Raw genomic sequence first — 25,490 nt, forward strand, 5'->3', positions numbered from 1 at the left:
AGACGTGTGATAAATACTTTGAGCGTGAGTCTGATTACTCGACATGACTTATAAGTTACACGAAAAGCTCTCACCCTACCTAAAAACCAAGCTTGTAACCATGCGTGTCAAAAAATCTGGACGATACTTTCAGTATGCCTATTATCAGGTGGGTCGTAATATTAGAGTCTCTCTCACCGTCATCATATGGGCGCCGAGCACCGCGGTTTCCGTGAAACTGTATTTCAGTGGATGCAATGGAAGTTGAAACGTTACTCACCATTCGGCCTCCGCAGAATACATCATTTACTCAGCGCGTCAAGATTGAGCTTATGGTTGAGGTACTGAGAGGAGATCTAGACGCGGAGTAGCATGTAGCGGAATACAGAAGCATCGTTGTCGTGGTCACGGTCAGGAAGGAGTAGCACACACAATGCGATAAGATTGCAGGTACGATTGCCGTAATAAACAGTATATCTCCCGTTTTATCTCTATGATCTTGCCCCTCTTTAAGAAAACATTGCATCATCAGTCCAGTTACCTGCCGCACGATCAGTGAATGCTGAGTCGTCGTCCACTGCTGGGCCCCAAGAAGAGTCGTCCTTGTTGCGTACAGCCTAAATGAGATATGTCAGCGGCGACATTTAGCATATTATCAATGCAGATCCAGAACATGAGATAAAGATCGACAGGGGAAAGTTAATAAAGAGGTCGATCAAGAGGATTGTTTCGGGGCCGCAGGTGCTTGAGAAATTGGGCCTGGATGACACACCTTAGTCAGGTACTCTCTGCTTCGTGCCATTTCCTTCTCAAGCCTTGCAAGTTGTGCGCCCTGCTCTTGAGCTTCCATGAGCACCCTATCCACATCTTCCTTGGAGAACGTAGGAGGTGGATCCGCGAAGGTGACAGTGCCATCTGCAGAGATTTGAGCCGAAATCTCGGAAGATTCGACCTATTAGGGCAATAAGTATCAGAGGAGATGAAAGTACGACGAGAACCAGCACAAGAATAGCGAATGATAACCGTATTGGTCGATAGAGAGGTTGCTTACCATGCTCAAGATCAACACTCTCACGTCTTCCTCCTTTTGAATGCCCACTGCCCGACCAATATCAGAAAGACCAAGTGTAAGATATGTAGACGTAAGTTTCGTGATGGACCAACGTGGAGCACGTTCTAGAGCCTGAGAAAGGAGACCCAAAGTTTTATCCTAGAGTAGCCAAAAAAAATCACCAAAAAATTAAGACATTTGACTAGGACAATGAAGGTATGATACACACGTTCGTGAACAGTTGATTATCCTTTTCTAATATCGTGCGAAGTTGATCAATATGCTGTGGATAAAAATTTGCAAAGCTGGTGTACGGTGTGTTTTTGATTGAGCGAAACAACATAGGATTCGTGTATTTGGGCAAAGGCATTATCTAACCCCCCAAAAAATACATCAACATCACTATTCGCGATTCGAAAGAAAGTAGATCCGCAACCAGATGACATGACGACACACCTTGCCCCGATAAATCAGCTGCACAATTAACCACTTTTTGAGCGCCTCCATCTGAATAGCGGCCGGCACTTGCCCAGGGCTCGTTACACATATCTCGAAGAATTCTTCAGCCTCAGACCATCTTTTCAACGCGGCCAACGCCATGCCGCCAGCATAATGGTACACGAGATTATCGTTGTAGTGTATATCAGAGAGTGTAGTATCGATGGTAGTTATCGGATGAGACAAGACAGGAAGTGCTGCTGTAAAGTGCCGGGTAGATACACAGGCCTATGATTATATATCAATATTATTCGAATTAAGGTTACCGTGAAGGACGTACTGATAAGAATATGCGATGGACGGTGGTGAGGTGTGAAGGCGTTGGAGAGTATCTTTCTACTAAACTATACAAAGGTGTGATAGCGCACTTCGGCTGAGTATACCGCGTGTTAAAGTTCAACAATAAAGTGGGACCGGATGCGAGAAACAAACTAACATTGCCTATAGTCTCAGAAAAACAGGCGATTCCTTTGGCTAGTAATGTAACTAGAACGCAATGAACGATTGAGCGAATAATTAAAGCCAAAAAGAATGGACTTGCCTCGATCAGGGGCGTAACGAGCCTGCTCTGGGGAAAAGGAACGACAGAAATCTTCGACATATTGGAGTGGAGGTGGTAGCGAGATTGAAGTATTAAGCCTCGCAGATCTAATATGTTGACGTCCATCAACACATCATCACACAAACACCAAATCGTTATCTCTTTATCGAGGCTCTAGATATCCCACCACAGGCCAAGAGAAAATGCAAACACAGCGTTGGAAAAGAAGACTCACAGTATATACAGTACTCCAAGCGTGTGTGATCTGATATCTAACAATGTTAAAGGATCCTGCCCACCTCCCAAGAAACTGGACAAGATTGTTTCTCGCACATCTTTTGGTGCACAATTGCGAAGGGTTTGGTTGAGTGTATGCGGAGATGAAGAAGTGGTGATGTGCACTAGAAGACTGTCTAGAGATAATGGATGTACGTTATCGCTGGAGCTCTGCTGATTTGAGGTTGATGGAGTATTCGCATTGCTAGCACTGGCTTGCTGACCTGGCTGTAAAGGGGGTGTCGGGAGACCTGATTGATTCATATTGACGACGACGATCAGTCTATCCTGAACAAAAGGCTGAATTCCTGCCCAAAAGACGACGATGTAGGTTTGGGTCTGAGCAGCTACGATGTATCTCAGCACCAAGCTTTGCCTTGTGTTTCTTGTGCTAGCCGCTCAGTTGTACTATAACTGACCCACAGGCGGACTTTGCCGATGCCGTCTCGGTCGTTGCCCGACGCAAAAAAGAGTGCCACATTGAATCATCTAGTAAGCTTAATACCATTCTAGCGCAGCGTGGGGCATCTTTTGAAAGATCAATGATGAACCAATGTCGGAGACGTAGGTGTATATACATGGGTACAATGAAAAATCAAACTAAAAAAATGTGAATTGGTGCGTCACATCCGGTGAAAATATAAGGTCTTTAGGGAAATATCTACTTACTCGCAGAGAGAAACCTGCCTGAGGTGATATAAAGCTGATTGAGCAAGATAGCTGATACGTCTAGCAGAAAGGGGGGTTGTGATGATCACAAAGAAGACAAATTGGTAAACAGACTGATATAATGTAGGATCGGATTTAAACAATAGAACATCTTTGGCTTCAAAAAGTAAGTTGTCAGTAGTCTGGGTTCGAGCGGATATCGATGGACTCACAAGACAGGGGAAGGCTCTGCTGTCTCTGGTAGTGACGCCACACCACTTTCGTCGTCGTATAATTGAGTTTGAAAGGGCTGCACCAGCTCGTGATCCATCTTTTCCTGCATCTCTTTATCTTCGTGAGCACTGGACACTCTGCCACTCGAACAGTTGTGGGTACAGTATAAGGAGCTGTCAAACGCCTCAGACATGGTGGATGAACATAAATCGTGCTTCCGTCGGACATAATGAGTAGAAGGAGGCAGGTTTCTGTTGGTAGAAAGTTTCAGATAGACACTATGCTATATCATACCATGCCACGAACCTAGCACCCGAGATATCTAAACTCGGTGAACGAAAGCCCAAACGTCGAGTGATCCAAGAGAATGCTAGACGATAAAAGTGTCTAGCTTCTTCTGTGAAACCAAAGAATGCGAAGAACGCTAGAGAATAAAAAGCGGGGATCCATCGATAGGATTCATAGTTGAAGAGGCTCGCATAATCATCGGCCCACATGGATGTAGGAACTTGCAACACATAATACAAGTCTGGGTTGACGGAAGTCGTTGAAAGTGAACCCGACGGTGTAACCAATTCAAGGAGCAGTGAGCCTATACTGCACTGAAGTGTACATACGATGTTAATGAAGGTGAGAGCTAGAAGGCGCCAGTAGTGACTAAAATGCAGATTCTCGTTATGTTGCTCGAGTTGCCTGTTGTAGACCTTCCGCTGAATAACGGCGTGCAAAGTAAAACCTATAGCTACCCGTTAATGTCTAAAGTATGGATACTGTATTGAGTTACGCACCGGCATATAAAAAGCTCACTATGCCAAAGACAAAGGGCCAGATGAGATAAAGAGGAATAGTAATTTGCGTGGGAGGTACGGTAGGAAAGCAGCCTATATTCTCAAGAATGGAGAATCTGCTGTGTTCGGTGATGTACTCTTAATAAAGCGTTCAACGAGGTCAAGCCTAGGAATATAATTCGACCCAAACATACGGAAGACCGAAAGCACTAAGGGGATGCTAATCCCAGCACAGAGGACGACGATTAATTCGCGTCGAATCTGGGAACTTGGGTTTAGTTGAAGTAGAACGGTATATAGACTACCAGATTACCTCATGACTGCTATCGTTTGTCGACTTCATCGTTATAATACGATATAGATGGCGGACAATACACAACAATCCGACTTGGCTCCCAACCGCCGAAGCCGTGATCAAGCGGGACGCTGCAATAATGATAATTATGACAATATTCTATAGCAGCAGTAGCCACCCACTCACAGAAGTCACACCAAACTGGGGCCCAGTTGACCACGTTGTTATTCCACACAATGGAGTTCACACAGAAAATGAGGCACAGGAAGCTCGTCCATACGATGTACAGACATATACTGATATTCCGTGCTGAAAGACTGGTTAATAAGCACAATATGGGAGGTTAGAAGAAGACACACCTCGACAGTGCATTGGTAAGAGGATAATTCCTGCTAGGAATCCCATAAATCCGAAAACAGTGAACGCTCGATTGGTAGCTTGGAGGGACATCGATAGTAGGAAGGACAAGCGCCGTTTTCGATAGTGCTTATCGAGCCTTCTTTATAATAAAATGACCTACCCTTACGATATTATCTGATAAAAAAGCCCCTTCGATATGACAGCCAGATTGGAGAAGGCCGCCCGGCCATACAGGATGTGACTGAATGATGGACCGACATTGAAAGAATACCTGGGTACAATTGTGCCCTGGCTTGTCACGGCCGACCAAGCCACTGTGTAGCAAGAGACTGCGACAGATCGATAGTATCTTTACGGACAAGTCTAGGAAACAGGACACACTTGAATAACAAGAGAATTCGAGCTCTGATGTGGCCGAATGCGCAGCCATCGGTGGTAACCTATAGGTCTATATCATGATGAATTTGAATTGTATGGGGGTCATCACTTACATGGTTATTCTTATTGCGGAAGCTAAGCACGGTGGTTCGAGTTTGACAGTTCATGAAATTGCATGCCGGTGAAAGTTGCCAGTAAATCGGCTTTGTCCGGGACGGAGGATCACCGCCCGTAGTACAGCATCTATAATATCTATGTAGTATATCAGGACAGTCCTGGCCCAGACAGTAAGCCAATACAAAATGTTTCAAGTTGGAATGTGTAAAAAAACAAAAGTGCGTAATACAAACAAATCAAATGAAGAAGCTAACGACTCAGAGTGACAGGTACCAATATTTGCAAAGCAATGCCAAGCAGTGTCAGTGTCAAACCACTGTGCCGACTTCAAGCCTCAAACGGTCATCCTGTACAAAGGCGAGGCCGTGCTTCACAGCTTGTCGTAAGTGTTGGGCATAGGTTTCCCGAACATATCGGCTCTTCACACTCCATCATAACATATCCGTTCCAACGAGCACTTTGATTTACCAATTGTCGTCGAACATGATATAGTATGCCATTTTTTGCCTCTCCTCCTCCGTCATGGCCTCAGGAGCAACAAAATCGAATCCAAGTCCGTCCAAGGAGCTGTAACCCACTGAAGGATCGCTCCTATTTTCCAAAGGCCCTGCGTAGTGAGCGATCGCCCAGTATGCAATAACCTCGTTGACGCTGATAGATGATTATACGAGATAAGATATCAGTCCCAAAAACGGTACAAGGTAGGAGTTAGACGCACTATTTTGGTAATCCATCGATCTTAGACACAACAACATTCAATTCGAGCTTTAATGGGTAAGGTGTCACAAATTCTGACGGACCTGCTTTCCACCGTATTTTGCGGCAGCATCATTGAGCCACCCCATATAGAATCGAACATTTGCTGAGGAAGTAGATGTGATGAAAATATTGCGACAATAAAAATATGACATACCCCGGAACCCATCGGGACCAAGGAACTGGAAATGCTTGCCATACCCTCCGCGATCAACAACCCGTTCTTGATACAAATGCCACATGTGCTGGGTGGAAGGGAGTTTGGCCGTGTTTGACCACACTTTCGCGAGCGCTAGGGCCAAATAATCAGTGTAAGTGAATGTTTGAATTCCAAAGTTCACTAGAACAGGTAGTAAAAGTCAGAACTCGTAATATGAATACTAAGGGCCCAGACACGAACTTCCCAGGAAAGCCAGTGTGGGGTCTCGAATATAGAATAAATCGAGGTGGAAGTCACGGATATGGGTTCCATCCCTGGCAAGGAACGGTACTACTTTACTACTTGAACCTTCGTGAGGTACGTAGGATGCGTCCTCGTAGTATTGAGGTAAAAAGGGGAACGAATATCGGAAGCCAGTACCAAATATGACGTGGTCGATACCAGTTAGGATCTTTGAAAATGATTTGACACCCAATCGAAAATAAAAACTGCGACTGTACATACAGTACCATTTACAAGCTCGATCCTTGCTGATTGGATGGTTGTGTCTTCATCCAGCGGAAGAAACTGTTTGATTTCTGGGACTATTGTGGTGTTCCTGGGTAACCGTCGCAAATAATTGATGAGAGCGTAATGTGCGCCAGTGCCTTGTTGATTCCGTTTTAGCCTTCTTACGCTTCTTTACACTTCACATAGAAAAAGGAAGGCTTACTATTGTCTGGCTGTGTGGAAACGATAGTGCGAGTATAAGCTATATTCTGACGTTGACAATCCACTGCATCTTTACTTACCCTGATGGACTGATATATTTTATGGGCCCATTTATTCAGGTCTCGCGATATTTCTCCCCCGCTAGTCTGAATTAAATCAGATGTGATTATCACCGCTCAGCACAAAAAGAAATTCAGTCTCACAGCTGCTCCCACGATTAAGACGGTCTTGTTAGATAACGCTTCCGGACGTCGGTATTGCCGTGAATGTATCAGGTGTCCTGGAAAACGTTGTGCCCATTCTTCAAGACCAGGTATCGAGGGCATGTACGGAGCGTTATATCTGCCAGTAGCAACGACAACAGCATCAAAGTCCTGTATGTGCATATAGTCAGATATACATTCATACGAACGCCATACAGACTTCACTTCAGTCCACCAGGTTGCCCTGTATTTATTTTCTCCGATGGGCACGAGTTCTTTGAGCCACAGCCTCCAACCTTGCTCCTGACCTTTCTCGTTCAATCTCTTCTCAATGCGCTCGACTCTTGTATTGTATGACATTATGGGGTTGTCGTCATTGCTATTTAGACCGTGATACGATGCGAAGGCCCGCACGTAATTGCGCAGTTGGTAATGAGAAAGTTCTGGAGGACTTCATAAAAAGAGATAAATACAGGCAATTCATGAGACAAACCCCAACGAGTACCCTCCGGCCAAGGTATCTCGGTGATCTGATTTTTTCAGCAGTCAGCACATATTGTCAGGAGGATGTTCCGTATCTTATTACCTGCTGCGATTTCTTCATAATGGTGCGGGTAAGTTAAAAAAAATCCAGTAAATTTATAGATAATGTCCTACAGCTGGGGCATTGGACTTTAAAGACTCCCACACGGGTTTTGGACCACGGTGGTCTCTGCGGAGGTCGTCATTGACATCAAGTTCTTCTGTATAAGGAAGATCGACTTCTTCTGGGGCAAACGACGGCACAAAGTCAGCAATGGGAATATCAGCATTGGGGACGGGAGCATCGGCTGCCGCCTCTTCAGTATAGTGCCAGTTTCCTCCAGGGACAGAATCCCTCTCAAAAACGCGTAGCTCAAAACCAGCTTCACTGAGGTCTCTATATGCCATGAGCGCACTGATGCACCAACAGTACATTTCAGCGTCTGGACGAAACAGATAATGGATCAGGGGACAGACCTGGGCCCAGCGCCAATGATAGCTACTCTTCGAATGAATGAATCGAAATGATATTCGTCATTCGTTATCTCGTCTGCATGCATGACGAACGGTCGTTGATTCTGTGTGGACACTGCCACTGTAAGGGACAGGACAAGGACAAGAATGGAAAACATGGCTGGCTGTTTGTAAGATTCAAGTTGGTGGAGGGAATAGATACCTTACTCCCGCCAAGGAAGACGCCTCATGCAAGGACAACACGCTATATATAAGAGATAGTAATTCGCCTTATCTCTCAGCGATGAGCTCAGCTCAAAGCCGCTGCTCCCACGTCCGAATCTTACAGTGCTACTACTCCGTCGACCAAAGGGGTGTTCCATAATGCCAGATAGGAGAATCTGGTGAGCAATCTCACCTTATCACGAAATCGCAAAATATGTTATGGGACTGTCGAAATCGTCTAAACATATGGCGCAAGATAAGGCCTGACTGGAGCCATGTTGGTCTCTACCAATATATGTTTATAGTAGTATTTGGTCGGGATTTAAAACTCTCCATGTTGTGACCATATATGGTTATCCTATCATCACCGCGGATAAGTGAATGATACCAGCCATCCTTCACATGTACATAAGCAGCTATATTCTAACACATTTCATGATCCAGCCACCCTACATGGCTATATATGCGCATACAGGGATCCCTGCCCACTGTTCCATCCAACTCCCATGGCCATCATCATCACTCTGGCTGATGCGACCGTAGTCACCCTCACTGTCCTTTTCCTCGCATTTGTGTATCAAAATCGCAGGAAATTTACATCAACAAAATACCCTCCAGGGCCTCCTGGTTTGCCATTAGTGGGATGCGCGTTTGAGAATCCAAGTTCAGAGAAGCAGCCTTACAAGGGTTGGAGAGAGTTGTACGGTATGTCCATCTTGTTGTTTCCAGCTTTCTCCATTCATTGACGCTTTCCCTCCAAGGTCCGATTTCTCATTTTCGCTTGCTCACTCAGGATGTCTTCGTTCTCAACACCCATAGATTGGCTTTCGAACTCCTCGATAAACGTGCCAACACCTATGCCGACCGTCCTCGACAAGTGATGTGTGCCGAATTGTACGTCTTGAATCCCACGTTCTTCTGCGCCCTCCTTACATACTGACCAATCAAATTAAGGATATCTTGGAATAGAGCGATTGCCCTTGCGCCCGCAGGCACAAGGCATAGAAAGTACCGTAAACTCGTGAATAGCATACTCTCTCCCAATGCCACAAAGCGTCTTTGGCCTGTCCAAGAAAAATCCGCATCTGCTTTTGCCGCCACGCTCTTCCACCAATGATTGGACAAACCTTCTGGTGCAGGACAGTCGCATTCAGGATACGAGTTTCTTGAAGTCATTCGACAGGTCATAGCCATGAATATCGTCAACATCATTTATGGCCCTGAATCTATTGTCAAAGGTGAAAATAGAGGCAGTGAATGTCAGGCTGTCGGCTTTTCGAAACAAGACATGGAGAAGTACATACACGATGCAGACGAGGCACAAACCCTTTTTGCTAAAGCACTTGTTCCATTTGCTTACATCGTAGACTGGATACCATGGTGTGAGTCTCCAAGTCCCTCCATTTGAAGCCTGTAGCATTAATACAACTTAATACCAATTGAGTACAATTCCTTCCCGAGTCTACGCCTTTCGTATCGTTCAAAAAAAAAGCTAGGCAAGCTAGGGAAAATTTAGTCAAGTTGACTATGTTTCCTTATACCAAAGTCCGGGAAAGGATCGTAAGGAGTCATCCCTATAGCCTAACCGCATATACTGATATATCTTCTTTGCAGGCTATGGGTCTTCCACAGATTTCCTACGTGGATCACTGTTTCACAACTACCCCTGACCCCACCCCTGAAGACGAGGAATCTATTGCATGGACTGCTATGAGTGCCTACACTGGCGGATCCGATACTGTATGCGCACCTTTTCCAGCTTGGGCTTCAAACTACATTACTAACGAACGGCAAAAATAAATAAATAACCAGACCATCGCAGCCATCAAGACTGCTTTTTTCGCAGCATCCCTTCATCCAGAAGCTCAAGCGCTCGCTCAATTAGAACTAGACCAAATTGTGGGACAAGAGCGTATGCCAGAGATAAACGACCGTCCTAACTTGCCTTACGTGACAGCCTTTGTCAACGAATGCATGAGGTTGATACCTGTTGCTCCCATTGGTAAGAACTCATCCGCTCCAACCTTCATTCATTGTTCCTATCAGACTTACCGTGAGAGATCCACAGCTGTTCCTCATAGAGCAATGAAAGACGAGACGATTGATGAGTATTTTATTCCGAAGGGTGCAATTATTATTCCAAACATCAGGTAAGGAAATTAATATATCTAGGGGTGTAGCTTGTGACTTGTTTTAACCTTCTGGCATATTGTCATTAGAGAAATGCTCCGCGATCCCGATATATATGAATCACCCTTATCCTTCGATCCCGTTCGTTTCCTTCCCACAACAGGCACACCAACGCATCCAGACATCAAAGGCCGGACTGAGCTCAACATTGGCTCTCTCCCATACGGATTCGGCAGGAGAATATGTCCCGGGATGCATTTGGCAGATTCCGGTGTATGGCTCTATGTGTCTACACTCCTTTGGGCGTATCACGTTTCGATGGTAGACGATGATGGTAGTATCGTCAAGGATAGAGTAGCAGAGTGGGAATCTGCACAGTTTTCTAGCGGAGCCGTACAGTGCGTACCTTTCTTCAATTGTTTACTGGATATACAGTTGCTGAATATGGAAATGTCTCAGGTATCCTCTTCCTTTCAAGGTGAAGCTTGTACCGAGATCAAGTGCTGTAGAGTCTCTGCTCAGAAATGCATGGGATGATCTGTGAGCACATGAGACATGCTCACACATGATGTGACAAATCTGTTTTATCGAGTATTTATGCGCCCTAGCCCCAGGTCAAGGCTCGGCAGGATATTGGCCAAATCCTTTTCGAAACATGTGTGACACGAATTTGTCTGGCCGTGTAGAATGCGGTTTGCGAAAGTGACGCATCATGGCCTAATACAACATGGGAATTCGAATCAGAACTTCGCTTTACACCCTTTTTTGAAACTTCTCTTCTCTTATCCCAGGTTGAACATCAGAACCTTGATAGCAAGACTCACTCCTTCCTATAGTTCTGATAGTAGTGGATAAGACTCGTCTGCAAAACGTATCAGCACCATATAAACAAAAATATCGCACAAAACATACCAAGCTGAGCCAAAGTGTTTTTAGAACTTTGCCAAGCTCGACACCCATTTTGCAAAGCAATGTCAAGCAGTGTCAAACCACCGTGGCGACTTCAAGCCTCAAATGGTCGTCCTGTACAAAGGCGAGACCGTGCTTTACAGCATGTCGTAAGTGTAGGGCATAAGTTTATTGAACGTCGGTTCTTCACACTCCATCATAATATATCCGTTCCGACTAGCAATTTGATTTACCAATTGGCGTCGAACATTATATAGTATGCCATTTTTTGCCCCTCCTCCCGTCATACGACTAGCACTTGTGATTTACCAATTGTCGTTGAACATGATGTAGTACGCCATTTTTTGCCTCTCCTCCCCCGTCATGGCTTCAGGAGCAACAATATCGAATCCAAGTCCGTCCAAGAAGCTGTAGCCTACTGAAGGATCGCTCCTATTTTCCAACGGCCCTCCATAGTGAGCGATCGCCCAGTATGCAGCAACCTCGTTGACGCTGAGAGATGATTGTACAAGATAAGACATATCAGTCCCAAAAACGGTACAAGGTAGGAGTTAGACGCACTATTTTGGTAATCCATCGATCTTAGGCACAACAACATTCAATTCGAGCTTTAATGGGTAAGGTGTCACAAATTCTGACGGACCTGCTTTCCACCGTATTTTGCGGCAGCATCATTGAGCCACCCCATAAAAAATCGAATATTTGCTGAAAGGGTGGATGTGATGGGGAAATATCGTGACAATTCGAAACATGACTTACCTCGGAGCCTATCAGGACCAAGGAACTGGAAGTGCTTCCCATACCCTCCGCGATCCACGACCCGTTCTTGATACAAGTGCCACATTTGCTGACATGAAGGGAGTTTCGCCGTGTTCGACCACACTTTCGCGAGCGCTAAAGCCAAATAATCGGTGTAGGTGAATGCTTGAGTCCCAAAGTTCACTAAAGCAGATCATCAAAGTCAGAACTAGTAATATAAACATCAAGGAACTCGACACAAACTTCCAAGGAAAGCAAGTGTGGGGTCTCGAATATAAAATAAATCGAGGTGGAGGTCACGGATATGTGTCCCATTACTAGCAAGGAATGGCACTACCTTGGTACTTGAACCCTCGTGAGGTACATATGAAGCGTCCTCGTAGTATTGTGGCAAAAAGGGGAACGAGTATCGGAAGCCGGTACCAAATATGATATGGTCGATTCCAGTCAGGACCTTTGAAAATTATTCGATGTCCAAAACATAAGGGAGTCTGTGGCTGTACATACGGTACCATTTACAAGTTCGATTCCTGCAGATTGGATGGTCGCATCTTCATCCAGGGGAAGAAACCGTTTGATTTCCGGAACTATCGTGGTGTTCCTGGGTAATCGTCGCAGATAATTGATGAGAGCGTAATGTGCGGTAGTGCCTTGTTGATTCCGTTTCAGCCTTCCTACACTTCTTTACATTTCACATAGAAAAAGGAAAGCTTACTATTGTCGGGCTGTGAGGAGAAGATAGTGAGTGTAAGTTATACTCTTAATGCCGGCACACCGCCGCATCTTCACTTACCCTGATGGATTGATATATTTTATGGGCCCATGTATTCAGGTCGCGTGATATTTCTCCTCCACTGGTCTGAATTCTGTTAGATGATTGTCAACGTTCAGTACAAACACGTTCTCACAGCTGCCCCCACGATCAAGACGGTCTTGTTAGCCAACGCTTCTGGACGTCGGTACTGACGTGAATGTATTAAGTGTCCTGGAAAACGTTGTACCCACTCGTCAAGGCCAGGTATCGAGGGCATGTACGGAGCATTATATCTGCCAGTAGCAACAACCACAGCATCAAAGTCCTTATGTGCATGTAGTCAGAGACCCATTTAAACGAAAGCCATACAGACTTCACTTCAGTCCACCAGGTTGCCCTGTATTTATTTTCTCCGATGGGCACGAGTTCTTTGAGCCACAGCCTCCAACCTTGCTCCTGACCTTTCTCGTTCAATCTCTTCTCAACGCGTTCGACTCTTGTGTTGTAAGACATCACAGGATTGTCGTCGTTACTATTTATACCGTGATACGATGCGAAGGCTCGCACGTAATTGCGCAGCTGGTAATGAGAAAGTTCTGGAGGATTTCATAAAAAGAGATAAATACAGGCAATTCATGAGACGAACCCCAACGAGTACCCTCTGGCCAAGGAATTTCAGTGATCTAAAATTTCGGCGGTCAGCACACAACGTCAAGATGTTCCACATCTTACTACCTGCTGCAATGGCTACACAAAAAGTGTAAGTTAAGTTCAGAAATCGAGCAAATGCATAAGAATAATGTCATACAGCTGGAGCATTGGATTTCAAAGATTCCCACACAGGCTTTGGACCACGGTGGTCTCTGCGGAGGTCGTCATTGCCATCAAGTTCTTCTGTATAAGGAAGATCGACTTCTTCTGGGGCAAACGACGGCACAAAGTCAGCAATGGGAATATCAGCATTGGGGACGGGAGCATCAGCTGGCGCCTCTTCAGTATAGTGCCAGTTTCCACCAGGAACGGTGTCCCTCTCAAAAATGCGAAGCTCGAAACCAGCCTGAGTGAAGTCTCTATATGCCACGAGTGCACTGATGTACCGACAGGGTATTTCGGTTGTGTGGACAGAACAAACATCGATTCAAAGACAAACCTGGGCCCAGCACCAATGATAGCTACCCTACGAATCGATGAACCGAAATGATACTCGTCATTCGTTGTCTCGTCTGCCATGACGAACGGGTGTTGGTTCTGGGTGGACGCTGCTACTGCGAGGGAAAGGACAAGGACAAGAACGCCAAGCATGGCTGACTGCTTGTAAGAATAGTTGGAAGGAATAAATACTTTACTCCTGCCACGGCAGACGCTTCATGCGGGATAAACACGCTATATATAAGAGATAGATTCACCTTATCTCTCAGCGGTGAGCTCAGCTCAAAGCCTGATATGCACATAATAATCACACGTTACTCCCACGCACTGCTAATAGTTTTCCGTCGACCAAAAGGGTATTCCGTAATAGGTGAATCTGAGCAATCCCATCCTATCAGTAAGTCGCAGAAAATGTTACAAGACTGTCGAAATTGTCTGAGCATATGACGCGAGATAGAAGCATGACTGAGGCTTTGTTGTCTCTACTAATATATGTTTACAGGTGCTCTAGAATGCGGTTTGCGAAAGTGACTCATCATGGCCTAATACAACATGGAAAACGGAACTTCACTTTACACTCTTTTGAAACTTCTCTTCTCTTATCCCAGGTTGAACATCAGAACCTTGATAGCAAGACTCACTCCTTCCTGTGCTTCTGATAGTAGTGGATAAGACCCGTCGTCTGCAAAACGTATCAGCACCATGTACCCAAAAATATCACACGAATCATACCGAGCTATCGTGACCCTTGACGTCTTCAGGCTTACCAAGCTGAGCCAAAATGTTTTTCGCAAGAACTTTGCCAAGCTCGACACCCATTTGATCTGATGGCCCAGATTCAGAACATCGTTAGGTTCGCAGAAAAGGTACACACCATAAGAGTTGATACCCCAGATGACACCTTGCGTAAAAATCTTGTGCTCATACAAAGCAATGAGAGCGCCCAGCATGTTGGGCGTCATCTTCGGGAACAAGATGCTGTTACTGGGCCTGTTGCCTTCGAACACCTTACTCTTCACAAGGGCCTCGCTAGCATTACTACCAACCTCTTTGCGGACCTCTTCTTCTGTCTTTCCGAAAGCCAGAGCTTCGGGCTGGGCGAAGTAGTTGGAAAGCAGGATGCGGTGATGCTTGGATGCAGCAATTGGGTTGTGTGTGGTAGCAGGAGCAAGGAAATCGGCAGGAATGAGCTTCGTGCCTTGATGTACGAGCTGATAGAAGGAATGTTGACCATTGGTACCAGCTGCACCCCAAATGATAGGCTAAAACATTGAACATTGACGATCAATCATAATCTGTAAGAGAGGTCCAAATTTCGTACCCCAGTTTGATAATCCACTCGCTGACCACCTTTGGTTACAAACTTGCCATTAGACTCCATGTCACCCTGTTGGAAGTAATCCGCAAACTTGTGAAGATATTGGTCGTAAGGTAGGAGAGCATGCGTTTGAGAACCGTAGAAATCGTTGTACCAGACACCAATAACGGCCATCAGCACGGGCAAGTTGCTTTCCAAAGGTGTTTCTTTGAAGTGCTTATCCATCCCGTGTGCACCCTTCAATAGCCTTTCAAAGTTGTCGTATCCAATGTACAACGCGATCGACAGACCAATTGCACTCCACAAGCTGTATCGCCCACCAACCCAGTCCCAGAATTGAAACATATTCGCTTTATCGATACCAAAAGCAGTGACGGCCTTGGTGTTGGTGCTCAGCGCGACAAAGTGTTTTGCTACATGTGCCTTGTCCTTGGCAGCGGCCAAGAACCAGTCCCGAGCGGACTCCGCATTGGTGATTGTCTCTTGTGTAGTAAACGTCTTGCTCGCGATGATAAAGAGAGTGCGTTCGGGGTCACAAATCCTGAGGGTCTCAGCAAGGTGAGTGCCGTCGATATTCGATACAAAATGTGCAGTAAGGTCTCGTTTGGCGTACGCCTTCAGCGCCTCGGTAACCATGACTGGACCGAGATCCGATCCACCAATACCAATGTTTACGATCGTGTTAATGGTCTTGCCAGTGTAACCCTTCCAACTTCCGCCCCGTACGGCTTCAGAAAACTCTTTAATGTGCGCGAGAACGCCCCCAACCTCATCAACGCCCTCCTCCTGAATCTTGAAGTCGTCAAAGTTGCGCAAAGCGATATGCAAGACGGCACGATCTTCCGATGTATTGATGTGCTCGCCTGCGAACATTTGGTCGCGGTATTTCTCGATCTCAGCTTCTCGCGCTAGAGATAGGAGGGTGGAGAGAATAGGCTGGGTGATGAGGTTCTTGGAATAATCGAGTAAAAAAGTTGTGCTTGGATCGGTTGAGTCAACATATTCTGTGGAGAACTTGGAGAAGCGGGCAGGATCCTGGGCAAAGAGATCCTTTAAGATGAGGTTTGAGTGTTCCGAGTCGTACACTTGCTGGAGCTTCTTCCAGGATTCGTAGCCTAAACAGAGATCGATGACATATCAGCCATACTGATAAAAACGACAGTCAGGGCAGCAGACCTGAAGATAATTTTCCACTCATGATGGTGCTGGAAGAGAATGATAATCGCGAGATTTCGGGGAGAGTTGGCGTTAAAGCAGAGCCAGAGCTTTACTTATAGCAGACAACTCGGGTTAGCCGTGGGAACAATTTCGGTCCGCCTCTGGCTCCCTTTACTCAAGCATCCGTGAAACTTGCTCAAGACGAGAGAAAATCCAACCATGTTAGTTTATTTTAATGCTCGCTGAGACAGACGTTGTTAGGTTTACGCTGGGACGTGTGTTGGCTTACACGCTTATTGGGAAGAGCATACTCTCGTAGTGTACTTTCGTTGCTGATAACGGGAGGAGCCAGATAGATGATCTCGGCATGATTCGGACATGATGGGAATTCTTGGTGTCTTAGTACAATGGAAGGTACAGATTCCCGTAGCTGCGTGTAAGACGCGTCGGATTTCCAGAGCGATATACCAATCATGCGCCTACACGTTCGAACGAGTGAGAAAATAGACTCAAAGCAGAGAAGGGAGAAACTTACACAAACGAACCTACAACTACGCACGAGCAACTATGGCAGCTGACATCAAACGTTGGACCGAACAAGCAATGTGATGCCCTAAAATGATGATAACTAGATAATTGGCATGAGGGGAGGGCATCTAACCTTCTACAGGTGTAGGCAATGAACGTCCTCTGCTTGATTACTGGAATCGCAGCAGGTAAGTATTTCGTACTGCACAAAGACACCGGCAAGGGAAAGCTATCGACAAAAAAGCAAGTCCTCTCACGGTACTGCGTCACCCCCCAAGCTCGTGGCGAAAAGCAATGGATTCGAGAAATAGCATAGAGTGTGGCGTAATAGGAAATAGGTGAACACAGTGCGCCAGATCAACCACGCAGAAGCTGGAGAGGTAATCATTTATAAAAGAGAGCGACAACTACTTACCAGGGACATACAAAAGTAGGCAGATGATCGGGCACACTCAGTAAAAAACATTGAACGAAACCCCCAAGATCGATAATAGTATATGGGACACGTTCGGCAAATTTCTTGAAAAAAAAGCGAGTACATCGACGGTTCAAAACTTCAATTCAGGAGGTTCAAATTAAAGCAGCTCGACAAGAGCTTTCTTTGTGTGTCGAAGCTTGAAAGTTTGAGCCTTGACCATCACCATTATTATGGAAATCTCGCAAACCCAAGTTAACTAGAAACAAGGACGTGTTTCAGTTTGAGAGACAAAAAGAATGCAGGGTGTGTGCCGGAGAAAGCCGGCTGACCACAATGCCACCACGGGTATTTGCCGATGTTTGTACAGTGTTGCATTGTTCTTTGGTCGCTGAGCCAGACGACGACGGTCAAAGCAAAGGCTGCCCAATTTTTGCTCTTATAACCTTCCTCTCGAATTGGTTGATCCATTTTTCTTTTTCTTCCCACCACATCCACATTACTTTTCTATCAATTCACAGCATTATCCCTGACCGGCGACAACATCTTATCTGACTTGTTTGTTTCAATGTCGACTCACAGAATACTCGATTCGTCCCCAATACCTATCCCTCCAACCCGTCCGCCATTTCATGCTGCCAAAGAAGTTGAAGACGCGGCCAAATCGCGCTCATTGAAGCGATCAGCCTCTGTTGCATCCCTCCCTACGCCTCCCCGTACCCATCACAAACGCACTCGTTCACGTGCACGATCATCTGCGTCCAACCATTCTTCAGATGAGAGTGGCTCTGACCCTGATGGGGATCTAGGCGGTGGGTATGCTGCGAGGCTCAGAGCTGCTGCAACCAGGGATGCTGCCGGTAAAACGGGGCAAAGCGACACAGGTTCACTAGCTGTTGGTAGCAAGAGACGACGTACTTCTAAAGTTCTAGCGGGACAGCACGACGAAGAAGAGGACGAGAACGCGTTCTGGACTGGTCGCAGCGGTACGGCTACCACAAGAGCCAAAGGCGTTGCTGCCACTGCGCAAGATGCTTCGAAGGAGGCATCCCAGTCGCGTTCACCCTCTCCTGCACTACTGCGCTATCGCGTGAAAGCTCCCGTCTCACCGCCACCTTCACGAAGACAGTCTCAAGCACCTGTTCAGACACAGCGTGCCACAACCCCACCTCTCGATGAGCCTCCTCTCCCTGTCACGCCACCTCGTCGCCTGTTCGCACAAACTGCCAAACCCGCTCTTCTGTCTCGTAAAAAGTCTAAATCTCGGGAGAAGATTTGGCCCGTCCGTGATTCACCTAACAATCCTTTCTTGGAAATTGCCTCGAGTTCCGCTCCCTTAGACAACGAATGGGACACTAGCTCGGATGAAGAAAGTGACGTTATTGGAGAGGCCCTGGAGCGGGAAGGTACACCGACTCCAGCCAAGGTACATGCAGAGAAACCGACTATTACTTACGTTTTGTGGGCACCTTTTCACTTTTTCTTTACTATCGTTCGCTGACCTCGTTAACTCGTTAGCCGTGGCCAAAAGGCGACTTTCCAGAATCCATTGTATGACCTGCCGGCTAGCGTGCTTGCGGCCTCGCGACTACCAGTAGACCATCCTGACTTCGAAGCATATGACGCCTGCCCACCTAAGAAACTATTCGTGGAAAAGAAGCAAAAGCCTAAGGACATAGATGCATCATCCGGCGATGGTCAAGATACACACAGGGTTGTACGCGAGAAAGGTAGTAAATCTCGCAGTACCAGTGCTGAACGCGAGCCGGTTTTCTCCAAGCCTCCCCCATGTGAGCCGATGCAAGTGAAGTCGCAACCTGGGTCAGCCTCACTTTCGCGCGCATCTTCTGCTGAGCGTGTTGACAAGGGTCGTGAGCGTGCCGATGTTCTTGTACGTGTTAGGGAAAGCAGGGAGCAACGGGAGAGGGAGAGTAAAGCGCGTATGGAGTCGAGGGAGGGTCTGCGAGCTGGCGCAGTCTACACGGAGAAGGACGACCCGGCCAGGCGCGCAATGGGCCCTGAGAGGCTTTCATCGGGCGCTTAACCTTTCGAATATGATTCGTGAGTAGGTTCCATATTCTTGATCGTGATTGTGTCAAAATGCTCGTTGGTTTGATCCCTCTTACTGGCAATCGTCGATCACGGCTTTACGACTTCTGCCCACATGGCTTGAGTGTCGTTATTAACGTCCTCTCATATTCATTCATTTTATTCTTTTGTTTTCTGTTTTTAACCGTTGTTTTTGTGTCTTGGTTCTCTTTTTCATCCGTGCGATACACCCCATCCTCCTCCTTCTCCCGCTGTTTTTCTGTTTACCTTCATTTTTCAAGTATGCACTCAGCGAAACCCACGTCCTCATGATATGTACCGTCGAATATAGTATCATTAAATATATCTGTTGTTAGTGAATATTTGAGCCTCATTTAAATTACTCTCACCTGGTGCGCAAGGCGTTGACATTAATTTGGATGGCTCGGTTTGCGCATCCACGGTAGGCTCATCGACAAGGCTATGCAGCAGAAAAGGTACGCTCAATTCGGTAGTCAGACATTTGTTATCCATCTCATGAAAAATCAAAATTCTATCCAGTACTTCAACACTTCTCCAGTGGAGCGGCCTCGGTATGCAGGCGACAAACCTAGGTTACCTATCACATGGACCAGTTGATCCATTGATCTGGTAGCCAACAAGTTCCAAGATCTTTTCCAGCATGTCAAGCTATTATAATATGGCATGCCGTATGTCCAGTGCAAGAGTGCTTGTATGCTGCTGGAATTTCAATTGAAACATCCGCTGGATAAATTTGAGCATGGCCCATAGGTGAAAAGGCATTGGTGCTGAAAACGTGCATGCTGTCATGATCAACAGGCCCTCTCGCTCTATACTAAGGTCCTATGCTCAAAAACTACAATTTTGGATCATCGTCATTATGTCCAGGTATTTACTATTCAGGTTGAACACGTCAAACTGGATAGCATCCCTGCGCGAAAATCTGGATGCAGGACTCAACCATTCATTGAAAGGTGTATTGTGTCTTCGCTCTTTGAATCTGGTCGAACTATCTTGCCACGATACCACAGTACGTTTAGTGCGCAGTTGAACCGGCTCGATTTATTGACAGGGGATTGATTATTCGTTAGTTAATTGACGAGATACGTATATCAAGCACTTGAGACGAGAGGTTGTATAAGTTATACTGTTTCCACTACCGCGCACGATGCCTTTGTGGCTTTTGACACTGCTCCATCTACATATCAAAAAAACTGGTAAGTACACATGTTCAGTATCTTCAAATAGCTGTATTTGCTGACAACAAAAGGAGCTACTTCTTCAAGGGAATAATACCAGTATCGGGGCGAAAACGGCTGTTCCCTATCTAGGCAGTCTAGAAAAACGTTATTCATGATATAACCCAGCGCATCATCTGTCAAATAGCTTGCTGTCGATAGACGGAAGTATGTTGGCATGCTCGGGTCATCGTATTCATGGACCGTTGGCGGATTTTCTAGTACATTGTCACGGTCGACGTACCAGCGATGGAGACCCTTTAGCTCTCGCCTTACGACCCACGTCGCACTTTACCGCTACCAAACGTCCTGGATCCCCGCTCCATCGAAAAAGTTCTTTCAGTTGATGGAATCCAGGTATTGCAGTGAGCTATCGGGGCACAAGGGCATGTCCGACGTTCTTGTTACTGGGTGGGACGAACACCGGCGAGGGCATCACACCTACAAGGTTTTGATGTTTGAATGCGCAGCTTGTCCGGTCATCGAGGCTATACCGCATCGCTTGTCTATTAGAACACCAAGAAGGTTGGACGCCTGTCACGCATGACTATTTATTCTGCATCGATTTCAGGACATTAATTGCACGTACAGCATAGAACATAGCCCGATTGGCCCCTTCGAGTGCCCGATGATTCGAGAACTGGATGGCGAGTATACTTTGGGACTTACAGCTGCCAAAATTCAAAGCTATTGTGCCTTCGTGGGGAAACTTGTGGGGAAATAGAAATTAATCAATCCACTGCAGCAGAATCATGATCAGGATATCGAAGCAAGTATGTTCTCCCCATGTTCGCCGCACATTTGCACACATCTCCGTTCAGCTGCTTCTGATAGGGTCACAAGTATAGACCATTGATATATATATGGAGAAGAATGAGTGATACACGATGATACTTTGATGGCGGAGCCTAAAGGCTTCCTCACTGCATCTGAGACAGAATGAAGCTGTATAACAACTTACAATCCTCGGGTTAGGCTGAAGTTCTGCAGGGAGTTAAAACAAGGAACTAGAACTATCATAGTGCTGTCGTTTGCACAGGTAACAAAAGTCATATGGACATGATATGTAAATATGAGTACGAGACGTGGGGACTGCGACTCTTTGCACATGAGCTACCTTTATCTGGCAATCCTTATCTTTCGTGTGGGCAGAGTGTTTCTCGACATGATCGGGGAGATAGAGGTTCGATTAAGATGTCAACGGCATACCACAGGCGAATCAGCGAGCTTAAGAGTTCCTCCACTTCTATTGGACCCCGCTGACGTCGCATCGCCAGAACCCCGTTGGTTGGTCAAACCGTTCAACACGATATCGTTGCTTTCCAGTGACACCGCGAGCAACCAGACTCCTATCAGCCATCGTAGTCGCCGTTGTGAATTCTTCTGTTCTGATACATCAATCCAATAACGGTCTTTGATCTTGCAATACACAGACGAGTCCCGGGTTCACATGTGTGTTCGACAAACGCCCATATCCAACCAATAATAACGGATAGATGGAAGCGCCAGGTGGAGCAAAACTGTATTCATTGCGAAAATAAAAAATAGACTGACAACATAGATGTTTGACAATTTTTTTTAACATTCCAGCACGACGTTACGTGCGCTATAATTTACACTTCGATACATCCTTCGACAACCTTCGATTCGTGTGGACCTGATAGCAGTTCCGCTACATCGGTATCGGTATCGGTATCGACGTCGGCTGTAAACAGAAGATGGTTTACGTTAGCTCCATGCGCGAGATCATGTTGAGACCAGTTATAATAAGTTCGGAATAAGGTGTGTAGAACAGGAAGGTTTAACAGCAAGAATGTTCTAGGAAATGTAACTTCTTTGCAATGCGGAAGGACCCACACTGCCAGGAGTATTGGTCAGAGATAAGGGTATAGCTACAGCGGGTCCAGAACCAGATCAACACGCGCCATGCATGTGAGATTTGAGACTTTTGATAGAGATCGAAATGGCAATTATGAGAGATTGAGATATCTAAACGACTCGAAACACGAACGAGGTAAATGAAAACCATAGATCCTTCCGGGAAAGGCGCAAAGCAAATGAAATCGTGAGATCCAAAGGTAGAGTCCCAAAAGAGAAAAAAACAAAACCAAAAAGGAAGATCGAGATCACAAAGAGAGAAAGAAAAAATTCATAGATCCAAGAAAGACACATACTCATGTTCCTCCATCACAACTGGCAACGACCCCCACGAGCTGTCCGAACTTCCTACAGAATTATAACTATGCACCGGCGAGGACAATTCATAACAAGACAAGCTACTTGGCGGCAAGAGTACGATGCGTGGTGATCGAGGGGCGAAAAGCCGCGCCGAGCGTCTCCCGCGAAGTCGCCGGCCTTCTAGTCAATCGTTCCTGGGCGAGAGCGCGCCACCGTCTTGACTGGCAGCGTCAGAATGGAGAGAATGGATAGATTGGTCGGAAGGGCGGCTGTTGTATTGAGGGTGAGAAACTTTGTTCCACAGTGCAGCGATACCGTGTTTCTCCCTCGACGGCGTACGTCCACTCGGATCGCGCGAGGCAGAGCGCGAGCGAATGTTGCCTGCACCCCCACGCCCGGACGACTCGAACTCGGCGGCGTGGTGACCGTGGATCTCGAGGCTTGGACCGCGTGAAGACGTGAGATTGGCGACGCCTCCCCGGCCGGTGGAGTGCCTGAGTGACGTGGGTCAGTATCATTACGTTCTGATAGTAGAGCTTGATAAGGAAGGGGTGAGGAAAGGAAGACTTACATTCCTTCTCCGTGCGCGTGTTTCCTTCGTTCTTCTTGATCAAGGATGTCTGCATTGAGACCATCTCCGTATTGAATGTTTCCGGCTCCGCCTCTACCGGTAGAGTGTAAGGCAGGACTGGGCCCCTTTGAACGAGAGCGAGATGCGGATATGTTGCCCAAGCCGCCACGGCCGGAGGAATGCTATGCAAGATAAATGTGAGACTGTATTCGACTTGCAGCAAAGAAGAAGGGATAAGGAGAGAATGCATACCACTGGATTGGCCTCTGCGTGCAATTTGCGCACCTGCCGCTCATAGTCTGCATTCGCTGCTGCGTGGTCGGAGAGGATGGAGGCGGTCTGGGGATGGTCAGGCCCGATATCACGGGAGGGCGAGCGGATGTTGCCTGCACCGCCTCGGCCAACTGAGAATACCTGCTGTAGACATGAAGTAACGATGTGAGCATGTGGAAACTGTGGCGAGATGATTCGGAACTCACTCTGTCGGCATTGACGGCTGGTTCTCGACCACGAGTGGGTGAAAAGTCATCTGGGCCGTCAGTAGGGCGAGTATCAGTTGAGATGGAGGAGCGGCGGATGTTTCCTATGCCTCCTCTCCCTGATGATTGCTGAACAATATTTTAGCTCTGATGATTGCAACTGAGGAGGTGAACATACGAATGCATCGCGACCTCGCGAGACAGAGCGGTCTGGTGTTGTAATTGAGTCTGCCATTGGAGTGTGGTGAGATGGGGGTGCGCTGGTGGTGGAGCAAAAGAGAGGGGGATTTGAAAGAGGCGCGCCAGAAAAATGAAAATATGAAAAGGAACTATTGACGAATAAGGCAGGTATCACGGTCGAAATACAGCAAGAGCCGGAACTCGATAGAGCGAGGTCTCCTAGCACGATGACCGAAAAGTGTACAGCATGTACAGCCAGCTCATACAGCAGCGCTTACACCCAGGCTGTCATATACAGACACAAAGTTAAAGCAGCCGTACGGGGAAGATAAGAGCCACAAGTAAGACCTGGAACAGTAATTGGGAGATATCATGGGACAGAAGGCTTATCAGGATGGCCGCAGCGGGGTCCTTATCATGCACCAAAGCTTATCGCAGTGCGACACGAGCTTATCTCCACCCTAACGAGATATGCTTTATAAATGAGCATCGTGGATTTAACACTGACCTGATCCCTGGCTGGTTCTCTTATCGTTCACTAATGTCGTTGTCGTCGATGCCCCATCGTCGCTGTCGTGTGTGATGACTCTGCCTAATCGAGCTCCAATGGCTGATATCTGTTCGGAGAAGGATCTTCGTGGCGACATCGACGCTCTCTCCCTCGACGACGAATCTGACCTATACGCCGACGGGCTGTGCGACGCTCTCCTGTGGGTTGTATTTGAGTCTTGTGTGTCCATGGCTGTTGTTCTTGAAGGACTGCAGTGGAAGAAAAATCAACGTGCGCAAGGATTCGCGATCTATTTTCTCAGTGGCGTATATGGTTATGTCTAGCCTGTGTCGACACTGTTCGTGCTTTGTACCTCATCTTCGGTCACAAGCTCTCCCTCCTGACCTGACGCCAGCCAACGTGTCTCGGTCGGATCATCTTTGGATCATCCGGTATGTCTTTCACTTGACATATCCCAGCCACATGCACCGGTTCCATTTACCACCCATATTGGTTGTCTGCCCTCTTCTAGCTTGTTCGAGGTATAGAGCCTCAAAAGTACTACCCAAGTTGTGGAGACCTACGCATGGACGAGAAGAATACCTGTGACTGTTCTGGATGTCGACTTGCGAAAGAACACAAAAAGCTGAGTACGATATTTACGTTGCAAATAGCATAATCATCGCAAATAGAGAAGAGAGAAGTCGAGCTTGAGCTATTCATGTATGCTGGCCTAATCTTGTTTGTGCAAAATATCATCGCGATTCACCTCATTCCGAGTTTTATTGTATTATTCGAACCTGCACTACACTTTAAGGACTCAAAAAACTGAATGGCGTGAAAATTCCAAGGTTAAGTTAAGGTTAAGTTGGCGATCGAACGAAGCCGTGAAGCGGCTTCGTTCGATCGGTGGGCTGGAGGCTTGATGAAGGAGATACCAGACTGCCCTCAATGGAGGTAGACGAGCAGTTTCCGATTTTATTCCTCATC

At 46.6% G+C, this 25,490-nt stretch overlaps 9 protein-coding genes across 9 annotated transcripts; 4 read left to right on the forward strand and 5 right to left on the reverse strand.

The window, feature by feature from the left end:
• Positions 1 to 234: 234 nt before the first annotated feature.
• On the reverse strand, positions 235 to 2,738 carry SERLADRAFT_456201 (uncharacterized protein; the record flags this gene model as incomplete). The annotated part of the gene is made up of 9 exons (XM_007313119.1): positions 235 to 596; positions 752 to 931; positions 1,031 to 1,189; positions 1,260 to 1,403; positions 1,487 to 1,756; positions 1,809 to 1,901; positions 1,965 to 2,014; positions 2,070 to 2,176; positions 2,305 to 2,738. 9 exons carry the CDS (start codon positions 2,607 to 2,609, stop codon positions 489 to 491), a joined length of 1,416 nt encoding a protein of 471 aa, XP_007313181.1.
• A 411-nt stretch (positions 2,739 to 3,149) lies between these two features.
• SERLADRAFT_432947 (uncharacterized protein) lies at positions 3,150 to 8,077 on the reverse strand (the record flags this gene model as incomplete). The annotated part of the gene is made up of 17 exons (XM_007313120.1): positions 3,150 to 3,171; positions 3,227 to 3,478; positions 3,534 to 3,824; positions 5,634 to 5,816; positions 5,884 to 5,903; positions 5,966 to 6,027; positions 6,079 to 6,261; positions 6,322 to 6,532; positions 6,586 to 6,679; positions 6,757 to 6,803; positions 6,873 to 6,938; positions 6,996 to 7,166; positions 7,221 to 7,438; positions 7,489 to 7,525; positions 7,582 to 7,593; positions 7,653 to 7,932; positions 7,995 to 8,077. The coding sequence occupies 17 exons, from the start codon at positions 8,075 to 8,077 to the stop codon at positions 3,150 to 3,152; spliced, it is 2,232 nt and encodes a 743-aa protein (XP_007313182.1).
• Positions 8,078 to 8,701: 624 nt separating this feature from the next.
• On the forward strand, positions 8,702 to 10,869 carry SERLADRAFT_345379 (uncharacterized protein; the record flags this gene model as incomplete). Its single annotated transcript, XM_007313121.1, has 10 exons — positions 8,702 to 8,900; positions 8,957 to 9,089; positions 9,150 to 9,250; positions 9,335 to 9,577; positions 9,640 to 9,816; positions 9,880 to 9,935; positions 10,008 to 10,197; positions 10,264 to 10,345; positions 10,415 to 10,723; positions 10,785 to 10,869. 10 exons carry the CDS (start codon positions 8,702 to 8,704, stop codon positions 10,867 to 10,869), a joined length of 1,575 nt encoding a protein of 524 aa, XP_007313183.1.
• Positions 10,870 to 11,448: 579 nt separating this feature from the next.
• SERLADRAFT_456213 (uncharacterized protein) lies at positions 11,449 to 14,166 on the reverse strand (the record flags this gene model as incomplete). The annotated part of the gene is made up of 14 exons (XM_007313122.1): positions 11,449 to 11,726; positions 11,796 to 11,815; positions 11,878 to 11,939; positions 11,994 to 12,176; positions 12,237 to 12,447; positions 12,501 to 12,643; positions 12,709 to 12,718; positions 12,787 to 12,852; positions 12,902 to 13,072; positions 13,126 to 13,343; positions 13,394 to 13,430; positions 13,483 to 13,494; positions 13,556 to 13,835; positions 13,898 to 14,166. The coding sequence occupies 14 exons, from the start codon at positions 14,047 to 14,049 to the stop codon at positions 11,540 to 11,542; spliced, it is 1,752 nt and encodes a 583-aa protein (XP_007313184.1).
• Positions 14,167 to 14,533: 367 nt separating this feature from the next.
• Positions 14,534 to 16,087, reverse strand: SERLADRAFT_377243 (uncharacterized protein; the record flags this gene model as incomplete). Its single annotated transcript, XM_007313123.1, has 5 exons — positions 14,534 to 14,578; positions 14,629 to 14,720; positions 14,771 to 15,158; positions 15,218 to 15,627; positions 15,751 to 16,087. The coding sequence occupies 5 exons, from the start codon at positions 16,085 to 16,087 to the stop codon at positions 14,534 to 14,536; spliced, it is 1,272 nt and encodes a 423-aa protein (XP_007313185.1).
• A 657-nt stretch (positions 16,088 to 16,744) lies between these two features.
• Positions 16,745 to 17,252, forward strand: SERLADRAFT_377249 (uncharacterized protein; the record flags this gene model as incomplete). Its single annotated transcript, XM_007313124.1, has 3 exons — positions 16,745 to 16,851; positions 16,908 to 16,985; positions 17,034 to 17,252. The coding sequence occupies one exon, from the start codon at positions 17,052 to 17,054 to the stop codon at positions 17,214 to 17,216; it is 165 nt and encodes a 54-aa protein (XP_007313186.1).
• A 631-nt stretch (positions 17,253 to 17,883) lies between these two features.
• SERLADRAFT_412677 (uncharacterized protein) lies at positions 17,884 to 19,724 on the forward strand (the record flags this gene model as incomplete). The annotated part of the gene is made up of 2 exons (XM_007313125.1): positions 17,884 to 18,776; positions 18,834 to 19,724. The coding sequence occupies 2 exons, from the start codon at positions 17,884 to 17,886 to the stop codon at positions 19,357 to 19,359; spliced, it is 1,419 nt and encodes a 472-aa protein (XP_007313187.1).
• A 727-nt stretch (positions 19,725 to 20,451) lies between these two features.
• On the forward strand, positions 20,452 to 21,489 carry SERLADRAFT_456223 (uncharacterized protein; the record flags this gene model as incomplete). Its single annotated transcript, XM_007313126.1, has 1 exon — positions 20,452 to 21,489. The coding sequence occupies one exon, from the start codon at positions 20,781 to 20,783 to the stop codon at positions 21,147 to 21,149; it is 369 nt and encodes a 122-aa protein (XP_007313188.1).
• A 1,475-nt stretch (positions 21,490 to 22,964) lies between these two features.
• Positions 22,965 to 24,065, reverse strand: SERLADRAFT_432953 (uncharacterized protein; the record flags this gene model as incomplete). The annotated part of the gene is made up of 5 exons (XM_007313127.1): positions 22,965 to 23,274; positions 23,352 to 23,533; positions 23,604 to 23,765; positions 23,831 to 23,959; positions 24,009 to 24,065. 5 exons carry the CDS (start codon positions 24,063 to 24,065, stop codon positions 22,965 to 22,967), a joined length of 840 nt encoding a protein of 279 aa, XP_007313189.1.
• Positions 24,066 to 25,490: the final 1,425 nt, after the last annotated feature.

The sequence above is a fragment of the Serpula lacrymans genome (genome assembly GCF_000218685.1).
Source record: "Serpula lacrymans var. lacrymans S7.9 unplaced genomic scaffold SERLAscaffold_2, whole genome shotgun sequence".
Taxonomy (NCBI): domain Eukaryota; kingdom Fungi; phylum Basidiomycota; class Agaricomycetes; order Boletales; family Serpulaceae; genus Serpula; species Serpula lacrymans.